The sequence below is a fragment of the Camelus dromedarius genome, chromosome 15, assembly GCF_036321535.1.
Source record: "Camelus dromedarius isolate mCamDro1 chromosome 15, mCamDro1.pat, whole genome shotgun sequence".
NCBI lineage: Eukaryota > Metazoa > Chordata > Mammalia > Artiodactyla > Camelidae > Camelus > Camelus dromedarius.
Genome location: NC_087450.1, coordinates 36,053,152 through 36,076,378, shown reverse-complemented (window position 1 = coordinate 36,076,378; position 23,227 = coordinate 36,053,152). Strand labels below are relative to the sequence as shown.

At 40.4% G+C, this 23,227-nt stretch overlaps 1 protein-coding gene across 7 annotated transcripts in view; it reads right to left on the bottom strand.

The window, feature by feature from the left end:
• The window catches only part of THUMPD2 (THUMP domain containing 2), a 55,523-nt gene that overhangs the window by 14,163 nt on the left and 18,133 nt on the right, over window positions 1–23,227 (bottom strand). For 2 of the 7 annotated variants that reach the window (XM_031466875.2, XM_064494559.1), the window contains 4 exons: window positions 16,547–16,618; window positions 15,943–16,057; window positions 9,118–9,226; window positions 2,052–2,980 (listed from right to left, as the gene is read on the bottom strand). In XM_031466875.2, coding sequence (XP_031322735.1) covers window positions 2,656–2,980; window positions 9,118–9,226; window positions 15,943–16,057; window positions 16,547–16,618 — 621 coding nt within the window. In that variant the 3' untranslated portion in view covers window positions 2,052–2,655. The other 5 variants (XR_010384216.1, XR_010384215.1, XR_004141527.2 and 2 more) reach the window with 4 other exon arrangements.

Sequence of the window (23,227 nt, the reverse complement as noted above, 5' to 3'; positions counted from 1 at the left end):
AATTATTCATGCTCTTATGTAAAGCTGATTCCTCCACCTGTGGCCGGCATTCCATCCCCTGATTCAAGGACACGGCTCCAGCATTTGTCCCCCTTTTTCTAGATCATCAGGTTTTCGTCTTTCCTGGAACATTCTCTTCAACATAAAAAAGCATGTGCTACTTCTTCCATCTTACAAAAACAAAAAACCAAAAAAACCCAAAACCCCTCATTTTCTTGATTCCACTCCCCCTACCAACCTACTACCTCCCTTCTTTACTCCCTTCACACCAAAACTAGTTGAAAGAGTTGCCTGTACTCACTACCTCTGGCTCTTTTTCTATTTTCTTGTAAGTAAGCCCAATCCAGTCTTGTTTTGCTCCTTCTCCACTCCACCAAAACTCCCACTGGCAAAGTCGCTAATAACCTCCCCACTGCTAAATCCAATGGTCAATTTCCAGTCCTTATGAGAAGGATTAGCAGCATTTCCTGGGTGATTGCTCCCTCCTCCATGTTCTTTGTTCATCTGCCTTCCAGGCAACTGCCCTTTCCTCATCCTGCCTCACTGGTTGTTCCTTCTCAGTCTCCCCTGGAAATTCCTCTTCTGACCTCTGAGTGTTGGAGGAACCCAGGGCTCAGCCCTGCTCCTCTTCCTCTTTCTCCTTCACTCAGTCCTTTGTTGATCCCATCCAGTATCATGGCACCTGTACGCAGCAAATCCCCAAGTTTCTAGCTCTTGAGTAGACCTTCTGCTCAAATTGCAGACTCACCTGTTCAGTTGCCTACTCAGCATCTCCACGTGGATGTTTAATGCACGTCTAAAAGTTAGCAAGTCTAAACCTGAACTTGTGAGCTCTCCCACCAAGCCGGCCCCTCCTGTAGTCTTTCCCTTATTGGTTGACTGGGAAACTCCACTGTGCCAGGTGCTGGCCCCAAATTTTAGTCATCCCTGCCTCCTCTTCATCACACCACACATCAAACACATCAGTAGATCCTGCTGATTCTACTTTCAAAATGTATCCAGAATCCACCTGGGGCAAGCTACCGTTTTTCTCTTGCCTGGATTATTGCAAAAAACTCCCAAATGGCCTCTCCATGTCCACGCCTACCTCCCTACAGTCCACTCATAATACGGTAGTCACAGCATCCTGTAAAATTTGTGTTAGACTGCTACTTGTTCCAAACTCTACAGTGCTTTTGAGTCAAAGTCTTTCAATGGTCCTTAAGGCCCGCTGTGGCCTAACCCGCCACCGCCTCCTGCCACTCACTGCCGCTTTAACCTCTCATTCTCCCCTCACTTGCTCTACTCCGGCCACATCTGCTTCTCTGCTGTTCCTTGAACACATCAGACACTCGCTCACCACAGGCTGTTACATATGCCTGAAACACTCTTCCATGTCCTTTAGGTATTTGCTCCAACCTCACATTCTCACTGAGGCTGGAGCTATTTAAATGCCAAACACTTCTGTCCCCACCCTCCGGTCCTCCCGCATCACTGCTCATTTTCCTCTACCCCTGCAGTGCCCCTCCACCTACCATCTTTTAACCTGTCAAACACATTACTTATGTCTACTGTTTCTTACCTGTCTTCCCCACTAGGTTTAAGTCCTGGGAGGGCAGGGATCTGTTTGGTTCACTGATGTGCTCCAAGGGCCTAGAACAGTGCCTTGGCAGATAGTAGGTATGTGATAAATACTTATTCTGTGAATACGTGATAGGCTCCAGTCACACCAGGCCTACTGTGAGGGGCTCTCAGGTGAAAATTCCACTTCTCATCTGTGCCCCACTAATCCTACTCTGACCAGTGGACCTTGATACTGGGCCAAAGTTATGTGCCACACCCTAGCTGGAAAACAAGATTTGCTTCTATTTTGGAGAGCTGGGATTCATGAGGTGAGAATTTTCCAAAACGTGGGAAGGTTGTTCAAATGGTACTAAAGCAGCCATGAAGCTAAGCCACCACATGAAGCTACTGAAAGAAAAGAAATGAAATGATATTTTTCATCAGCTTCCTGTTTCTTCAAGTAGTGAACACAAGGAATGCCTTTTATTTAAATCAGAATGAGGTCACAATTTATTAATGCTTTTAGGAAAAAAGCAAAGTTTATTTTTCATGTTGGAGGACACTGGCTTAATTCACGTTGCTCTTACTGCCACTGACTTGTGTATGGCACATACACAGTGTATTGCAAACACAAGTTCGTTTCATTCCAACGGAGAAGAAAATTACAGGTTCAAAAAGTCAAGTTTAATATCAAAAGAAGCTGATGTCAAAACATGAAAGTTTCTACATTTCAAAAAATCTGATGGTGCAAACATTACCAAACGTGTGATGACTGCCATATACTTTATGGTGAGCCTCTAAAACCTTTGGTTTTGAAGTTGAAGCCTCTGCTCAGAAACAGTGCAGGCAGAGCTGATCTTTTCACATTCTGACGAAAGGCAAAGCTTGAGTCCGTTGGTTCACATATATATTAATTGTTCTTTGTCAGAAACATCCTTCAGCGTGTGAAGCAGGAGCTCTTATTAAGAACAAGTGTCCAGCAGCCCCAGCCCCTGTCTTAGGGGCGTCTGTTTACTTGGAACCCTCTGGCACTGTCAAGAGTTCACAGACAACCATCTTCTACTGCTGTACAGCTGGCACAGCACCGGAACCCAGCCTACGGCAGCAAGCCTGCTATGGTCCAGGAGAGTGCAACTTCTTATATTTGCACATGAACGCATCTGTTTTTCCCAGGCTAACTTTGTAGCATTCCACTGGCACCAAAGAGCCAAATGGTGGCATTCTGTCCAAGGAGTCCTGGTTACTGGCTGCGAATGAAGGTGACACTGGGTCTGATATGCCAGTTTTCCCCTCAGGATTCAAGCACTCTTCACTCCCGGGTTCACCTGCGTGGCCCTCCCTACAGTTCAGAGGGATGCTGGTCCCTCCGTGATCTCTAAGGCGCCTGCAGTGATCTTCGCTGAGCAACAGCACGGCGGTTCCACCAATATGAAGCACTCTGCGACAAAAAATGATAATTGGTATGAGTGTTTCTTTCTTCGCAGACAACAAACAATCCCACTTTGTTTAAAATATTTGGTGTTTTTAATTTGAAATTTAATTTTATGTATTTAAATACGAGGATTTTGATAATTAGGTAGTATCTTCCATAATGCATATTCATTATAGTAATTATGAAATCACTAGTACAGATCTGCTTTAATTATCTATTTTTACTCTATTTAAAAGGCAAGCCTCAAAGTAATTTGTAGTCACAGTCTAATAAGTGATTGTACAAAGGAAAAGCAAGTGAAAGAATCCAAAGGAATCAGCGTGTGTCAAAGGCAGTAGGCTGATAGCAGAGTAAAGTCACAGGCAGGAGTGAGGACAGGAACAAAGAAAGGGCAAGAGGGGAGATCAGAAGAAGAAGGAAGACCTTCAAGTGTCAGCTGGTGGAGAATTCGTTTTCTTAATCCTTTGACCGAAGTCTGAATGGCACTTCTGTGGAAAAGGTGCCAAATGACATACAATCCCCTGAGTTGCTAAAGCGATGACTGAACAGCGGGAGAGGCAAGTAAGTGAGGAGTGACAGAGCGCAGCAAACGCCACCATCGGGCACGTGTGGGGTCTGCAGGAACAGTTTGGGCGGGAGTTGGGGAAATCCCCAGAGGATGGGATACCTACACGGGGTGTCAAGGACCAGCAGGAGGGGGCTGGGCGGAGGGACCGCTGGGGATGGGGGCACGGGGGTCCTGGAAGCAGAGAGCAGCAAAGGCAGGAAGAAGTGAAGAGGAGGAGCACGGCATGCAGTTCAGCCTGGGGGCGAGTCACGGGTTGGGGGAGGAGAGGAGGGGAGTTCTGGGTGGACTGTGCTGAGCGTGGAGGGGATGAGAAAGGCCAGGGCTCAGGGCAGAGATTCCAGTTTCTAACAGTAAATGGGAGATAAAGCCATAATGGTAGATGAGATCGCTGGGGTGGCAGCACAGAGAAGAGACAAGGGGCCAAGGAAGAGACTTAACATTCAAGGCAGGACAGAGGAGGAAGAGCCCATGAAACAGAGCCTGTGAGAAAATCTGGACAACAGTGGTATCATATGGTATTTGTCTTTGTCTTTCTTTCTGGCTTACTTCACTTAGAATGACAATCTCTAGGTCCACCCATGTTGCTACAAATGGCATTATTTTATTCATTTTTATGGCTGGGTAGTATTCCATCGTATAAATATAATACAGCTTCTTTATCTAGTTATCTGTTGATGGACATTTAGGTTGCTTCCATGTCTTGGCTATTGTAAACAGTGCTGCTATGAACATTGAAGGGAGGTGTGTATCTTTTTGAATAGAGTTTCCTCCAGATGTATGCCCAGGAGTGGGATTGCTGGATCATATGGTAAGTCTATGTTTAGTTTTTTGAGAATCTCCATACAGTTTTCCATAATGGCTGCACCAAACTGCATTCCCACCAGCAGTGTAGGAGGGTTCCCTTTTCTCTACAGCCTCTCCAGTGTTTATCGTTTGTGGACTTTTGAATGATGACCATTATGACTGGTGTGAGGTGATACCTCATTATAGTTTGGATTTGTGTTTCTCTGATAATTAGTGATATTGAACATTTTTCATGTGCCTGTTGGCCAGTTGTATGTCTTTACTGGACAATTGCTTGTTTAGGTCTTCTGCCCATATTTGGATTGGGTTGAGCTGTCTGTTTTTTTTCTTATTAAGTTGTATGAGCTGTTTATATATTCTGGAAATTAAGCCCTTGTCAGTCTCATCTTTTACAAATATTTTCTCCCATTCTGTAAGCTGTCTTTTTGTTTTGCTTATGGTTTCCTTTGCTGTGCAAATGCTTATAAGTTTAATTAGATCCCATTTGTTAATTTTTGCTTTTATTTCTATTGCCTGGGTAGACTGCCCTAAGAGAACATTGCTAAGATTTATGTCAGAGAATGGTTTGCCTATGTTTTCTTCTAAGAGATTTATTGTGTCTTGTCTCATATTTAAGTTTTTAAGCCACTTTGAGTTTATTTTTGTGTATGGAGTGAGGGAGTGTTCTAGCTTCACTGATTTGCTTGATGCTGTACGGTTTTCTCAAAACCACTTGCCGAAGAGACTGTCTTTTCTCCATTGTATATTCTTGCCTCCTTTGTCGAAGATTAATTAACTGTAGGTCTGTGGGTTTATTTCTGGGCTCTCTATTCTGTTCCATTGGTCCATATGTCTGTTTTTCTGCCAATACCACACTGTTTTGATTACTGTAGCTCTGTAGTATTGTCTGAAGTCTGGGAGAGTTATTCCTCCGCCTCTTTCTTTTTCTTCAGTAATGCTTTGGCAATTCTAGGTCTTTGATGGTTCCATATAAATTTTATTATGATTTGTTCTAGTTCTATGAAATATGTCATGGGTAATTTGATAGGGATTGCATTAAATCTGTAGATTGCCTTGGGCAGCATGACCATTTTAACAGTATTGATTCTTCCAATCCAACAGCAAGGGATATGTCTCCATTTCTTTACATCATCTTTAATTTCCTTAATCAGTATTTTGTAATTCTCCATGTATAAATCTTTCACCTCCTTGGTCAGATTTATTCCTAAGTATTTTATTGTTTTGGATGCGATTTTATAAAAGGGATTGTTTCTTTACTTTCTTTTCCTATTTCATTGTTAGTGTAAAGAAATGCAACTGACTTCTGCATGTTAATCATGTATCCTGCTACCTTGCCAAATTCTTTTATCAGCTGTAGTAGTTTTTGTGTGGAGCTTTTAGGGTTTTCTATGCATAGTATCATGTCTTCCACATATAGTGACAATTTTACCTCTTCTCTTCCAATGTGGATCCCTTTTATTTCTTTTTCTTGCCTGATTGCAGTGGCTAGGAATTCCAAGACTATGTTGAATGGAGCACTGTTTTAAATGCTTTGTATTATATATCATTTAATCTTCAGAATTCAAGTATATTCTCAGCATAGCCATTTTGCAGATGAAGAAGCTGAGGCACTGTGGTTTTAAGTAACTTGGTCATAGAGTAAGTTTGAAAAACTGTGCAAAGATGTTCAGAGCATTGTTCTTTATTAAAATGAAAAAGTGGGCATTACCTAAATGTCCATCCATAAGTACCAGCTACATAATGGTATATACATATAATATATGTGGCAGCCACTGAAAAATACAATGTACATTATAACAACTGATCAGAAAAGAGATTCATGACATATTTTTGAATAAAAAAAAAGCAGTTTATACACTGCAGTAAATTAAGGATGATCCTATTTATGTGAAATTGAAAACATGTATCTACTTGTGTATATGTACATGGAAACACGTCTAGCAGGATATTCACTAATTTATTTATTGTAAATTTTTTTCAAATAACAGGGAAAATAAGAAAGTAAAAATCACCTGAAATCCTGCTACTCAGAGATGAACATATTGGATAAACTGTCCTTCCAGGCATCTTTCCATGTTCGTATACACATAATTTCTTATTAAGAAAGCTATTCAGAAATTAAAAAGCAACATTTCCCAAGTTGTAGTCCTCTGAACACTAGTGTAGTATGAGAGATTATTTCCTGTAAAAACAACAAGAATTATGTGCAATAAGTCGGGGAAATCCTGTATCAAACAACATGAAAGAGATTTCCCTTTTGCATGTGAACCTGCATGATTAGGGGTTGATGGTACAAATTCCCAAATTATTTGAACTTGGAAGGCATGAGGCCTTAACCTTCTACCACTGTCTCCGTTCCAAGCAGTCCAGTAAATTCATTGTTTTTTGAATACCCTTTTTGCTTCACTGTTTACTCAAGATGTACTCAAGTTGAGTATCTGTATGTACAAAGCATGGCGTGGTCTTCTTTTTTATTCTTTGCAAATTTCTAAATTTCACTGAAATCCTGCTTCTTCCATGAATCCACCTCGAGTCTTTGGGGATACAGTGACTTCCTCCTTCAAGCCGAGCAAGCTGATTTCTAATTTTGCTCATGTTTTACATGGTTATATTAGAGAGGAAAACTCAAATATTATACTTGTCTGAATTCCTCACTGCACTTTGCATGCATGAGACTGTTACTGCTGAAATAAATTAGGGGAGGAAATAACTGAGCTAGGAGTGTGTAGCTCACATTACCAGAGCAGTCATCTGTCTGATGATTTAAGAGTCTGAGGGCATGTTCTTTCTTGAAGAATCCAGTGCTGTCTTACATTTAGGACCAACTATGAGCATGTTTACTGGCCTCTTATATTTTTTCTTATTTTTGCTAACAAAATTCCCTCTCCATTCCCTTCCATTTTCTATTTAGAGTCTTAAACTATTGGTAAACCACTGGGAAAAAAGTTATGTTGACTTAGATAAATTTATATATATATCCCCACCTAAAGAGGATCTCAAAAGGATCGGAAGTGGCTTAAGCTAAAACAAAGCTAACAGTTACTGAACACTTTGCAGGTGCCAGCACTGTTCGAAGAGCTTTAAGTCCATGGACTCCTCAGAGCAGTGCTGTGAAGTAGGTACTGTTACCTAAAGACGAGGCACAGAGTGGTTAGGCGCGGTGCCTAGGACAGAGGAAGTGTTAACAGAGCCAGGATCAGTGCCAGGCAGTCAGGCTCCAAAGCTGGGACTCGGCACCACTACACTGCACTGCACTGCCTGCATCAGCCTCAGACCAGAAGAGGGCAAAGAAAACCACAAACGCGAAGGGCAGGCAGCAGGGAGGCTTGGTCACAGGAGACGGGAACATTCCTTTTGTCCAAATATGTTAACCTCGAACTGATCCTACCAAGGTTCTCAAATTATGTGGGAAATCTGGAATATCTTCCTGTTTCCCAGGCAAATATTTGAGTTTACTGAAACAATGTGATGACAGTCATGTCTGTTACTGTCTCATTTCCAGCTACCTAGCATAAAAACCAAAACTGGCCTAGAGTAAGTCAGGCTGGCATAATTTTACTAATGCTGAAAGGACTGCCTACTCCAAACACTGCCCTCCACTGCCTTGTGGACATGTGTGAGACATGCAGACCTAGACCGAGGGACGGTAAGCCGCCGTCTCTGGGAGGTTCCAGGTTAAGCGTAAAGTTCCACATTCAGTCTAATATGCTCACACACACTGGTATCTCACCACGAGCAGGCTGAATAGCATAGCTGGTGAATAGCTCACTAGGCACGAAGGCTGGGGTCGTCAACCCTGGCGCACGACAGAAGCAGTTCGGGAGCCCTTAGGAAATACTGACGCCCAGGCTCCCTCCAGACCAGTGCAGTCGGAGCCTCGGCCGGGAGCGGCAGAGAATGGGCAACGGTGTTTCTCAGAAGCTCCTGAAGTGACGTTAGTGTGAAGTCAGGGTTGCAGAATCTGCTCGAGGGGAATGTGCTGTCAGGCAGAGGGGAGTACGGGAGCTCAGAAAGCGTCTGACTTGTAGGTGTGGCCCAGAAAGGAGATCCCAGGTGACAGCAGGGTTACCTGCAGGATGGATGTTGTCCTGCACTGCCAAGTGCTTAGCTGACACAACTCCATACGAACTGACCGCTTATCCATGCCCTTTCATTCCTCTACGCATTGGAGGCTCTCTCCTTTATCAACTTAAATGATCAGGAAAATACACTTTCAGGCCACACTGTTTGAAACTCTCAGAGAAATACTTTGAATTATATTCCCTGAGGCTGACCTTAGAAACACAACACAAATAGCATCTCTTCATTTTCAAATCACCATCAACAATGGTGTTGTCCATTCTATGTGACTGAATGTTCTCTGTGGAAATTCTGTTTTGTTGTTCGGTAGCTCTGTGATCTTGAGAAAGATAAACTTTCTGGGTCCCAGTTTCTCACCTATAAAGTGTGGGGGATTTACACACAGGAGGCAGGGTTTTGGGGAGGATTAGAAGTAAATATGTAAATTAACTAGCTCAGTGACTGAAAGAGAGGTTACTATTTTAGATACTCAAATTTCAGTCAACAATGAAAAAATACTTTTTTTCTGAATAAAACTTACAGTGTAAGATGATATGGAATAACTAATTATAAACTTCTGATTTGAGACTTTAGAAAATTAAGCTATAAAAACTGTGGGAAATTATTAAAATGCAGTCAAATCTTAACTGAAGAGCTATTTTGGTTAAATGCCCAATAGCTCAAAAATCATGGAAATAAATCCACAACTTACCTTTCCATTTCTTGTAGAATGCTTTTGATGTCTTCTCCTAACTTAAACTTTTTCCCAAATGGAATGTCAGAAATAATAGTATCGACACTTTCTGAAGGCAAAGGCAATTCTGAAATACAAAAACGACAGAATCCTATTACAGTAAGTTCAAATATTTAAAACCTAAATATGAGATAACTGAAGTACACAGGATTATTTTTACATATTAAATAAAATTTAGGGTTACTAATATTGTTTTAAAGAAATTACAGGATCCTGAAAAGCTTTCAGAATCACAGAGAGATGGTACAGTTGTTGTGTTCTGTTCTTTGAAAAGTAGTTTTTCAGGTATAATAAAACACGACATAAGTTGAGCAGATTTTTTAATTAACCAGAAAATTCAATTCTTTAAATACATTACATGAATAGAAAGTTGCTAGATCCAAGAGGAAATATATTGTCTAGAAAAACCTTTTACAAAATTACACCTATAACTTTCACTTCCCTTTTCATGGTTATATATAAAATTTTGCAAGTGTAGATCTATTTGTTTCTAAGGAAGATGGTCCCTAGCTTTCACTGTATTTTTAAAGGAGACCCAAAAGGTTAAGAACATCTACTTAAGTCCAAGACTAGAGAAAAGGCTAAACAGTCAATAATCAACACAATGAGCATCATCACTAAATAAAATTAAATACAGTGTTCGATTATTGAATCTAAATTTCTCAGCTTTACATTTTATTCTCAGAAATTAGATTACCATAAGGGGATACACTCAACCTTAACTTCCAGATTTTCTGAGTAAACTTCTCACTTTCTCTTTATTTTATTTCCATCACCATCTAAAGTAAGTTAGGTCAGATACTTTCATTTTGGACAGCATCTAATTCTATAGAATTCCAACAGAACTTAAATAATCTTTACTATTCTGAAGACAATATAAATTTTTGTTGGCAGGAAATTTAAAAATTAAACAAAAAATCCTGCAGTCTGGGAACGTCTAATGAACACTTGTTAATCTTTCCTAGTTCTGACCCTTACCTGAGGTTAGCAGGAGAAAGAAGAGCAGGTTGTTAGAAAACAAGTAACAGGATAATATACTGTCAGGGCTGGGCAGGAAATCTTTTTTCTAAGGCATGTTTTAACTTCACGCACATAGCTTTAGGGTATTGATACAGGACACATCTATTTGCATACTATACACTATACTATACTGAATACTGTGACGATACTTTTTGCAAAACTACTAAAGACAATGAATAGACAAGGAAGGTGATCATGGTTACCAAGTGTTTTATACCTGAGGAACCATGCAGTAATTTATTCCTGAGACCGAGCCCAGGTCTTTTGCCTACACACACATACATTAGTTACCCATGTGCAGGTTTGGTAACATTTTTTCCCCTTCTGGTTGGTCTCTATTTTTATTTGCAACTTTCCTACTCTGTAACATATAATTTGCTGAACTGCTTTTAAATCATTTTAGAAGCTGAAGGAATAAACTTCACCTAGATAGAAGAGAATAGTTTTTATTTTTACAAAGTTCTATAACTGAGCAGTGTCATCTACCAACACAGCATAAAGTAACCCAAGCTTCTGTTGACAGGGCCGAGAGTGCAGACTCTGGTGTCAGATGGTGTGTGTTTGGCTCTGCCACTTACTAGCCATGGGGCTTTGGGAAATTATTGCTTCAGTTTTCTCATCTGTAAAATGGGATAAAAGTACCTATCTTAGAAGTGAACAAGTGAGGAACTTATGGAGAGTATTTAGAACAGGGCCTGGCACAGAGTGAGCACTCAGCTGTCAGCTGCTGTAGTCATGATTTCCAGCGTCCTCCATGATGCGTATGGGGGAGACGACAGCCAGGTGGAGACTAGTGGGCTGGATGGAGCCCTTCAGAGAAGCTCTGCAGAACATAGCAATCCCTTCCCACGGCTGCTCAAAGCTAGGTAGGACATCTACTTCCAAATGGGCCTCTTTCCAACTCGCCTTCCCTTGAGGGCAGTAGTTCTCAAGGTGTGTCCCCAGGCAAGCGGCATCAGTACCAACTGGGAACCACAAATGCAAATTCTCAGGCCCTCCTTAGCCAAACCTATTTAGTGTGTTATCAGAACCAACTGAAGGGCTTGGTAGAACACAAGGTTGGTCCCACCCGCAGAGTTTCTGATGCAGAAACTCCTAAAATCACGAGCACCTGACCCATAAGATTCAACACAGAGTAAAGTCTTTTAAATTATTAAATATTTGAACTGCCTGTGAACGAAGTGTTTGTAACTAAGGAGATAAAATTCTGAAATAGAAACATAACTCAAAACAAACAAGTAGAAAATCAGCTCTTTTTTGCATCTCTGCAGGATGATTCAAGAACATGAAAAAAAATTTAAATACTGGTATGTCTTAAATAAAAGAAGTGTCCATTTCCTCCTTCCTACTGGGAGAAAAATGAGGAAGAACTGCTTAAAACCAGGGTTATGGCCCTAAGATGTTTTCTTCCAATAGGTTTTAAAAGCCTTAAAGATATCTTTCCATTTGCATACTTAGACAAAAGACTAGGTGAACTGAGGACTTCTATAGAATTGGGCACACTTTTCCTATTTCCTTCCATCCTGCTCTCTGCTGTTTGTTATTCTTGCCACCGTCCAGATTCACAGCAATGGCATTCTGTCCTGTAATTCCCGCTTGTTCAAAATCAGTTGTATATTTGATTCAGTCCTCACGACTAGTCACTTTACCTTGGCTTTCTCCATTTTTCAGTTGGTTCGTCTCTTAAATGTCTGGATTTTATTAATTTTTCCCCCAAAAGTGCTTATTAGTGAAATGTTGCCTGAACTTTTCTATATTTGAAAGTATCTCTGTACTAAAATGACATCTTGGTTGGGCACGATATTTTTGGTTCACACTTTGCCTCAGTAACCTTGTAAGTAGCCACTATTCCATTGGCTCTTGCTCTGTAACTTTCTCTCTTTCTGTCTTGGCCAGATTTTGAAGTTTATGGCATTAGATTATGCACTTTCCTTGTCTGGTTGCTGCTGGTGAATTTTTTCTTTCTATTTATGCTATTCTTTTTCTTATCTTATTAAATATAGGAGAATGCAAATACTTCAGTGAAGTTTCAATCTGTTTTCTTAATCTAGAAGTCCATAATTAGTCTGAAATATACAAAATGTAGTCTGACTTCTGGATCTGGCCACCATTTAATTTATAGTTCAGGCAGAAATGTTGTTAAGAACAAAGGGGTTAGAAATAAAAATAAATTTCTATATAAATAAATAACAAATAATACTACATTCTATATTTATATTTATATAGAATATATATGTATTTATATAGAATATAATATATTCTATATTGTCTAACAAATTGGTTTATTATAGTGAATCTAAAGACAACATATCTGGCACAATGAATTTTTTTTAATACAAACTTTAAAAAGTATCATTTAACATTAAAAATAAGTGAAATAATTATTTGTGGTCTGTATTCATATACTGATCAGTTTCTCAGATGTATCTGCTTAGATGTATCTGCTCTCTCACTGGTATTTTTCTGAAGAATGTAGTACTTTTTTCTAAAACGTGAACTTCTTTTTTTAAACAATTGCCTGCAATATTCTTCAAAGTTTCATTTTTATGTTTGATAAACTTATCTGGAAATGATAATATTTTTATTTGAGAAAACAGTTTCTCTATAGGAAGTAATGGTAGAGAGCTTAGAGTAAATTCTGCTAAATGGAGGAGACTGTCAGTCCTACTTCTTTCATAGGGAAAGTAAATATTTCAGCCCTTTGGTTCACAGCTTCTCTATTCAGGTGCCTTTGACAAATATTTTCATAACACAGAACTCAGATAAGTTGTCTCTATTATTTTAATTGTTTTACCAAATTCAGAAACTATAAAATCTAATAAGCCCTTCTCAATTCCATTCCATTCCATTCTAGAATACACATTTATCCAATTCAAATTAAGGAAGCCTTTCGAAGGTTCTCCCCATAAGACTATCCAAGACTATATTTACAGAATTCCAGAATAAACACTGTGCATTATTGAGCTCTCACTGCTTTGTTCATTTCTTCCTTGGTGTTTTTAGGGGTAGATTTTTAATGTCCTGTTGTCAGTTTTGTTTTTAGTAACTATAATTCATCAAAAATTTCAAAAACTTAACTTCTTTTGGCACTCCATTTGTTGAATTCTTGGATTACAGATTTCCAATGACTTTTGGAAAAAAAATGCAACCATAGCAAGGCAACTTCTTTAAGGTAGCAGTATAATGTACGATACTCTGGGATAACTTACAGTGTAATTCTTCAAAGGCTTAAACATTTTAAACCCAACTAATGACAGGCAAACAAATAAAGCATGTGCTGTCATGCAGAATTTTATTTTTTTGCATTTAGTCATCTTTATCACCGACAGTCTGCAGTTCAGTTACTCTGTATATATTTTAAAAACTTTTGAAACAGTCTTTTATATTTTGATAAGTTTCTATTTCAATTCAGAATGTCACAGCTTGTTTGGAGGTAACTATGAATTATGTGGGTACCACATCAAATTCCAAGTACATTTCCGTCTCATAAGTTTCTTTATTTAGTAAGAACGTTAATTTTTGCCATGATGCTGTGGTCTACCAAACAATGTGTAAACAGACACACAAGCAGTGCTGAGCTGAATTTACAACAGTATTCACAATAATGAAAGATGTTTCATTTCTGACAGAAAAAACTTCCTTAATTTCCTAGAACTGGGGGGGAAAAAGCTAAATCACTACTGGAATTGACTTAGCTGATTTCCCTTTTTGTAGCATCTGCTAACACCAGTATAAAACTGGCAACATGTAACTTTCTGCAGAGGTCTTCTGCCAATGGAGCCAACATATTAACAGATACAACTTCATTTTGTTTATGTACGTAAGAAAACTCGGAATTGTAAATGAGCAAAATGAATTTAGAAGAGTGGTCATTTGATCTAAATGAAAAGTCATGCTTCATAGAGTGATATTTAAATGCATTTCCTTCAGCTGCATGTGCTAAATACTTAACTTTGGGCTTGGTCTCCTTAAAATAGCACCTTCCAGAACTCTAAGCATCTCATCCTCAGAGAAAGGCTCTCTTCTCTATTTGTACTCATTCCCTAGGTGATCTCAGGGATTTAAATGTTATCTACACTAGTGATGCCCACCCTCTCCCCTAAACTCCAGATCTGTATACTGAACTACTACTTTGGCATCTTCACATGGTGTCTAATAATCATGCGGAACTGAACAAGCCCTAAACTCTAACTTATACCCCCTGCAGCTTTCCGCAGCTCGATGAAGGGTAACTCCACCCTCTAGCTGCAGTCAGAAGGCCCAGCATCATTCTCGTTCTTTTCTTACCCGGATCACTGCAGTAGTCTTAACTAGTCTCTTTGTTTCCATCCTTGCCCCACTATCATCTATTCTTAACTTGGCAGTTAGAATGATCTTTCAAAAAACTAAGATGTATTGACTACTTGGTATCATAGAGAACTTTTTTTTTTAAGACACTTAAAAAAATAACAATTAAGCTCCATTGCTTGTTTTTAAAGTGAAATCTTATGGGAAATGATAGAAGCATAAAAACTGGTAAAAGTGGTGTTGGGGGCACAGCAAAGGAGTGCATCCTTCCTCATGCTGCCACGGCCCTTTGGAGACTGTAGAGGGTTTGGAAAAAAATCACTGCTCTAACGCTACTTACAGAGCCATTCCATCCTTTCTTGAAGGTCTCAAAAAACAACTTTCTTAAAGAAATTAGGGTGTATGAAAACTTGATTTCGGTCTAATCACTCCTCAGCTTCCTTTGGAAACGTGTGTCTTATGCAGAGTTCTGTTAGAAACCTTGACAGGAGTCTGGAAAGAGTTACTGGCAGCAAACGAGATCTCAGTCAATAAGACAATCTTTTCTTAGAGGCTGCTTTATTAATACACTTATACAAAAGTTATCCGAGTATTTTTTTCTTGTTGATAACTCATCTCTGCTACTTTTCCACTACAATGAAAAATTTTTAAACAATATTCTGTTCCTTTAGATTACAGGTCCAGTACTGGGACTTACCTATTACTTCTTCTCGCTCTGACAAGGGAATACAATTTTCTTGGCTGGGAATTAAGGGTGGTTACTTTTAAGGGAGAAAGGTGTACTTAGGGAGAGAAAGAAGGAATGTGAGCCTTTTCTAAAACAGTCTAAGTCCCATGGCTCTTAGGGAAATATTATTTTGGGCTCCAGAGACTTGATTCCTCATCATGTTTGCAGATTCCTCATTAGTGAACTGGGGGTAATGGTGTCCCTCTACCTCACAGGGTGACTGGCTGTCCGGGTTTGCCCCAGACTCCCCCAGGTTTAGTAATGAAATTAGTACTGGTTTAGCAAACTGGGGTGGCTGGGTACCTCGCCTTCATACATCATAAGAATACTGAGGAACAAAGGTGAGGAGAAGGTAAGATGACTCAAAACATTTCATATAGTTTATTGAAAGAAATCCAGAGAGCTTTATTATTATTATATTGTTCTCTTTATTTTATGCCTGTATTAAGTGATCTCTGGTTATGATACGAGAAATGGTTCAGATGCAACAAACATATCTTAAAAAGGCATGCTTTTACTTAAATGCTTAGGGAAACTACATAAATATTGTTCCTGATTGAATTTTTTGAAAAATAAAAAAGTTACAATTGTAATATTCAAAGTAACCTGAGTATTGGGCCCATAGATATATCACATGGTATAAAGAATTCAACCTTCATATATGGGAAGTGAATCTTGTTTTATATTATGATTTAAAGTGTATTTACATATGTTCATTATTCCAAATGTTTGCATTTTTAATATCTTACCTATAACAGAGGCTTTAATCAACTCAATTTTATCCTTAAGGCCTGCAGCTTTCAGATTGTCACACGCACCTAGTAGCTGTGAGTCACTGACATCAGCACCCACATAATACACATCCTACGAGAAAAGAAATTCGTATTATAAGAATAAATAAACCCATCAGACATTTTAGAGTCAAGAAAATCAACTTGCATTTTCTCAGATGATGAAAATGAAATTAATAGATTAATTTGTTAATTTATGTTAAAACAAATTTAGAATATTTCTTTAAAATGATATTCAGTAGCAAAAAACAAAAGTTTTTGTTAAAAATGTAAAATCTGTTAATATTTTACAATTACAGATGTCTAAGGAATTTAGGGATCTGTATAATCTAGGGCATGACTAATTACTGGAATTCTGTCATATGTTCCTAAATTTATCACAGTACTTAAAGAAGTAGCATAGCAATTTAGTTAACCCTTTATCATAATCCATTCTGACTACAGTAAATAGCAACCCATGTAATTAAAAATTAATCCCCAAACAGAAAGTCTACCTGTAAGTAACACACGCACACTGATTAAAATAACTACACTGCTTGGTTTACCAAACTTCGGAACTTACTGGCCATTCTTTAGCAGCTTCCAAAAGTATTGTTCCAAGTCCACACATTGGATCTAAAACAAATGCACCAGCCTACAGACAGAAATATTGATTTGATATTATTAAACCTATTATAATAGGTGTTACAAAAGAAATCTAAAGCTTGAGGAATCAGTATTTCAGAGTAAAGATTCCTTTTTACACTTTATTACATTTTAGGTAGTTAAAGCCCTAGAGCAGGTGCATGCCTGGCAGCACAAAGATCAGGAAGGAGACCAGTGTGGCCAAAGCACAGTGAGTGAGGGGGCAAGGTGGCGATTACATCAGAGAGGTGGCCAGGCAAGGAGTAACAGCCCCCAAGTCCTCAGGGTTAAAGCACCATGTAGCTCAGGACACATGCCCACAGCATCACACCTGGGGCTGCTTCTGCTCCTCACTCTGGAAGCCAGTGACAAAGCGGTCACCATGTAGAGCAGTGCCATCAGTGTGGCAGAGGGAAGGAAAACATGTCAGATGATGCACTGGCTCTGAGAGGTGCCATCTGGAGGTGACATACAACACACTTCCCCCAACATTTAACTGGCAGGTCAGTCACATGACACACACAATTTGAAGGAGCCAGGAAGGTGTCATCCTATCTGTAGCTGGGAGGAGAACAGGAAATTTGGAGAAAAAACTAGTAACTCTCCCATCTGGGGGGGGGGGGGTCAAATCACATCAGATCCTGTAGGTGTTATAAGGATTCTGGTTCTGTTCTGAAGGACGGGAACTATTGGAAGGTTTTGAGCAGAGGTGTAACATGACATTACATTTCAAAGGGATCATTCTGGCTGCTCTGTTGAGAGTGGACCACAGAGGGGTTAAGAGTGTTACAAGGAGGCTAGTTAGGGAATCCAGGTGGAAGTGATGGTGGCTTGAATAAAGAGTGCTACTGGTGCATGCAGTGAGAAGTAGTTGGATTCTGTGTCTATTTTAAAGGTGGAACCAACAGGATGGGTTGGATGTGGAATGTTAAAGATTGAAAAGGTCTGAAGTGACTGACGGGTCTGACCTGAGCGTCGGGAAGACGAGCTGCCTGTTACTGAGCTGTGAAGTGTTGGGGAGGAAAAGCTACACAGGAGACAAGAGTATATAGTCCTTGACATGTTAATTTTGAGATACCTCTTAGACCAAGCATGGATGTCAAGTGAGTCATTGGACATAAGCATCGAGTTCAGAGGAGAGGTTCAGGCTACAGATACAAATTTAGATGTAAATCAGGAACAGTGGTTGTTGTCCAGTTTATGAATGGTATTTAAAGCATCAGAACTGGATGAGCCATCTAGGAGGCGAGAGAAGTTAAAAAAGAAAAGTCTATGGGTTGGACACTGGTGATCTAGGAACAGATGTTTGGTCAGTGACGACGCAGCAATGCATATGGCCAGCAGCACGCCCTGACGCGGCAGTGGAACCTAGGGAGGGGCTCCCACAACAAAGTGGACACATCCACTTCAAGAAGGAGTGATACTGGAGTCCAAGTGTGAACAGGTTAGAAAGGTGAACATCTTCAGCAGAGTGTCGGTGATGAAGCCCTGACGGAAGTGGGCACAAGAGAGAGTGGGAAGAGGAGAAGCAGACACCAAATACTCACAGTGAGCTACAGGTCTTCCTGTGAAGGGAAGCAGAGAAGGGGCGGTAGCCGATGGAGCATGCGGGCTCAGGAGAGGGTTATATTTTTTTAAGTTGCAGTCTATTACAGCATGTGTACATGCGGATGGGAATAACCCAGTAGGGAAAAACGCCCTGAAGTAGGCAAGAGGGAACGGAAGCCTGGACTCTGGTGCTGGAGACGAGGATAGCTCATTTATTACAATGCTGACAAGGCGGTGGATGTGGGCGCAGGTTCCAATACGCTGGTAGACTTGGTGAGGAGAGCGTGTTAAAGTCCTCTTCTGATTCTAACATTTAAGTCAAACAGGAAGCAGGAGAATGAAAAGCACCAGCAAGGAAATGACTGGAATGATAGAACATAAAGTTTAAACTGTGAAAGAAGACTGAGGACAGGTGGTGAGGAGAGTCAAATGACTAGAGGTCCCATAGGGTTAAAGAATCGTGTCAGGAAACAAGAGGAAGTGGATGGGAAAGAGAAAGAGGTTAAGAGCAGGATTCTTGAAACTGAGATTTTCTGGAAGGTATACCCTTCTGGGGATGATAAGGTCTGGGATGTAACTGAGGCAGGTCATCAGAGGCAGGGAAGCCAAGACATTAAGGGATCAGACCACACAGACTACACAGTGTCCAGACTACAGTGGACACTGAGATCATAAAGAGTTCTGACAGGAATACAGGTCTATGCTATTATAGAAATGACAGGAAGAGATCTGCATATGACCGGGGCAATCTGACAGCGAGTGCCTCTAAGGGAGTGAGAGATGTGGGGCAGGAGGGGCAGTGGGGGGCAAGGCGGACACCTACCCCACCTCCAGGCCCAGGGGTCCCTTGGTCTGTCTACAGAGGAGGCCGAGCGCTCAGTGACAGCCAGGTTTCAGCCAGAGCCAGGGGGTACCTGGGGGAAAGAAACAAAATGTCCTTCAGGAAAGGGACAGACTTTCCCTGGGTGCTAAATTCTAAGGTGGGAATCATATGGATCCCCCAGGAAGGGGCAGAAAGTCACAAAAAGAATGAAGATGTAAATGGTAGTTTTGTTTAAAAATTAATAGTGGTATCAGGACTAATTTTTATTAAGATCTTAAAATGTACCAGACCCTGTGCTCTTTCTCCCCCAAGGTCCCTGTTCAATGAGGTAGTCTGACCTCAAGTATCTTTCAGTCTCTTTATTTTACTGTAGGACCTTTTCAAGCCATGACATTTGGGTACCAGGCAGAAGTAGAGACGTGTTTCCATCTGCTTAAAATAATAACTAACTTGATTATCCTTACTTGTTATGACATGTAGGAGGGAGAATGGTTTACAGTACACATGAAATATATCTGATGTCCCCAGGCTTAACTTTCATTTTTTGAGGCACCGGCCTCCCCAAGGTCGAGCTGCTTGTGTGCCGCTCTGGGTACCGAGCTCCAAAGAGGGGCCTGGGTCAAGGCTGGACACAGGGATGACTTACACTGTGGGTCATCGCTGCGTCCCCTCTGCAAAAACACTCTGCTGTGCTACTTCTTACCTGCTTTAATGGACCCTCTTTGTTGGCAGTCACGTTTAGAGAAACAGTTTTTACTCTAGGTCCTTGCAGGGCAAACTGACAGTAAAGGAAATTTTATTGAGTATTATCTGTGGATTCTTTTCCAATCATTTACTTTCTACTTTTCTGAAAAATGTATGTCTACATCAAGGTAAAAGTAACATTTCAAATTTGTGGGTGGGTAAATAAATTTATGTGTAAATACACACTGCTGAAATCACTGGCAGTTTGGGAAAAAATGAATTGTAATCATACCCCCTTCTCCTTATTAAAAGAAACTGGACCTAAAGATTTAAATCAAACAAAACAGAAAATCATAGATTCTGGGAACATGGTGATGTGGAAGTAGTTCTTTGCTTTTTCTCTCAACTCCAAGCTATTTACTTCTTCTGAGCCAAGTGATGCTCAGAACTAGAGTCACCTGGCACTAAGAGAAGCCCTGGGCTCTGCTGAGGTCCCAGAAGGAGCCGGTGTGAGGCTTCCTCGCCTTGGGCTGGGTGAGTGATCAGAGACCATCACTGGAGCCCAGAAGGCAGGATCACTGGAGCCAGGGAAGAATCTGGCCTTCCCAGACCTGTGGACCTGCAGCGAGACCAGTGAACAGGGGGTCCCAGCACGGCTGAGAGTCTCCTTACACTACCAAGCCCAGGGGTGCCAGACATCCACCTGCCTTTTACCACTTACAGGATTCCGGCCATTTAAATACCTTACTGCCCACGCTTGAGCCCCACTGAGCCAACAAAGAAGAACAACGGCACATCTAACGGGAGGAGGTCCCTCAGCAGCTAGAGAGAACACGGGCAGAACAAACAGAACACATGTCTGGTGAACAGAACTACTGGAGGAGACAGATAAGCATCTGAAAAAAGGTAAGAGCTTCTAGAGACATCACATAAAGCGCGCGCGCGCACACACACACACACACACACACACAACTTCTCAAACTAAAAAACCCCCATGATTTTAAAGCTAAAGGTTTCAATAAATAAAGCAGAGCACATCTCTATGACTCTTGTTATAGGCTGGAAGATAATGTCCAAGAATAACTCAAAGTGCAGAGCCAAAATATAATGAGACGGAAACCATGTGAGAAAGGATAAGCGACTTGGAGGGGAGATCCGGGAAGCTCAACGTGTTTGTAACAGGAATCCTAGAAGCAGAAAAAAGGAAGCAGTTTAAGGTTAAAGTCACTAAAGCAAAATAGTTAAGGAAATAATAACTAAATAAATAATGGATGAAAAAGTGCCTAAGCTGGAGGGAAAACATGATTTTTATAATTATTATATATTCTATAATAATATATAATAATTATAATAACTATAATCATTATTACTCTTGGGGTCCAGGGAAGGCTGCCCCATAATATGCCTCAATGACACATTGATTATTTTGAATTAAAGTGACTTGAGAAACAGCCAGTAAAAGAGAAAAGATATTTTTAAAAAAGGCACTCTGACCCCCTTCTTTCCTCCTGAAATCAGAAAATAAATCTCCCATGTGAAGGTGTCCCCTCTCTACCAGGATAGAAAGCATCCTTATCAACACAGTTAGGGAATTCAGGGCTAAGAAAGTTGTATGAAAAAACACTGTTACTTTGTCACTAGTCTGCTACCACAGCACAAGCCCCCTTGTTTCATTAAATCTTCACTAATAATTGTTTCTTCGTCTAAAGATAATATATAAATAGCTTGCTTTGGTCACTTCAGGGGTCCCATTTCTATAAGACTTCCATGCATACGAATGAAACTTGATTTTTTTCTCCTGGTAATCTGTTTTATGTCAGTTTAATTATTAGATCAGCCAGAAGAACTGAAGGGTGGAGGGGGAACTTCCCTCTCCCCAACATTACTAGGCAGAAGTTACCACTTACACACTCTCTGTACGCTAGGCACTGCTCTAACTACCTGAGAAATGCTAATTCACCTAGTCCTCACATGACTCTATGAAATTATTATTTTCATCTTGCAAATGAGAAACTGAGGCAGAGAGATGTTAAGTATCTTACCTCACGTTTCCCAGCCAGTAAGTGGCAGAGCCAGGATCAGAACTCAGGTGGTCCACTCACCGAGTTCTGGGCTGAGTAGAAAAGACACTTACATAAGTATATCCTGGTACTAATTCCTGAACTTCAGAGGAGTCAAGAGGAAACCCCCACCAGCTTACAAGCAGGAAGAACAAGGTATAAAGGAAAAGAAAAGTCATCCTGGCACCAACTGCGCACCTGTGACACCGGAGCTAACAGACAGCGGAACAGCGCCTACAGACTGCTGAGAGAGAAGGACCGCAAGCCGGGAACCTGGCGTCTAGTCAAGGTGGGCGTCCCCAAGATGAGAGGAGGACATCTGAGCATGTGGAGGAAGCTGACAGTATATTGTTCAAACACCACATCTGAGCAAAGTACCTAAGAAAAGACTAACCAAGCAACAAATAAACCAGAGCGAAGACCTTCAAAGGGAGAAAGACAAAGTGAAGGACAAAGGCAGGTGCCATGCCCCTCACACTGCACCTCTGCGTGTTTACACAGAAAGTGTGTGACACACTGTATCTTAGTGACTAAGGACAGGCTGTGTAGTGTAGGTGCTGGACAAGAACTTTTGTGACAAGATCTCTTGTTTGTTTGTTGGGGAGGGGGGTAGATAATTAGGTTTATTCATTTATTTACTTATTTATATTTAATGAAGGAACTGGGGATTGAACCCAGGACCTCTTGCATGCTAAGCACACGCTCAACCACTGAGCCTTGTATAATAACTTTTGAAACAAAAGGATTTACTTTAAGGGAAATTCTGATACATAATAAATAATTTAGTTCAATCTAGTAGTTGGGAGTTGGTCTCACTGAAGGGAGGAGTAAAGGTGGGGGCAGGAAAAGAGAAAAAAGTACCCTAAAGTCTCATCTTAGGATAGGGGAGAGGAGACAGAGGGGGACGATTGGAGTGTCTTGGTGGTGAAAACTGTGTCTTGGCAGAGAAAAGAGTTGATGTCTTGTTTTAAAGTAAGAGAAGAGTCCTATGTGTTTAAGGAGAGCTGGGGGAGGGAACCATTCATAGAACAGAATGCAAAGTAAAATCTCCAACCTCAGTGACAACAATGAAATAACTTAATCAAACTAACAAAAATAAAGAGTAAACTGTAAGAATTATAAACAGAGTGAAACAGGAGGAATACAAGCAGGAATGTTGGCCACAATGCTGAATTCTTTCATTGAAAGACAGAGGCCAGCAGAGTGGGTTAAAAACAGAGCTCTGTGTTTGTAAAACAAAGAACCCACTGAAAGCAAACCTGAAAATAAAGTAGTGCCAAGAAGTACTACAAAGGAAAATGCAAAGAGAAAGAAGAGTGAAAATGTTAATAAGATGTGTTGAAATTTAAGTTTAGATTCACAAACCAGGACAACAAAAATTTTACATAACAATAAAAAGGCACAATTCAGGATGAAGCAGTAACGGTGGGATATATATACCAAACTACCCAGCAGCTAAATGAGGGGACGACTAATAAAAATGAAAAATCTTTTAAAAAATGTG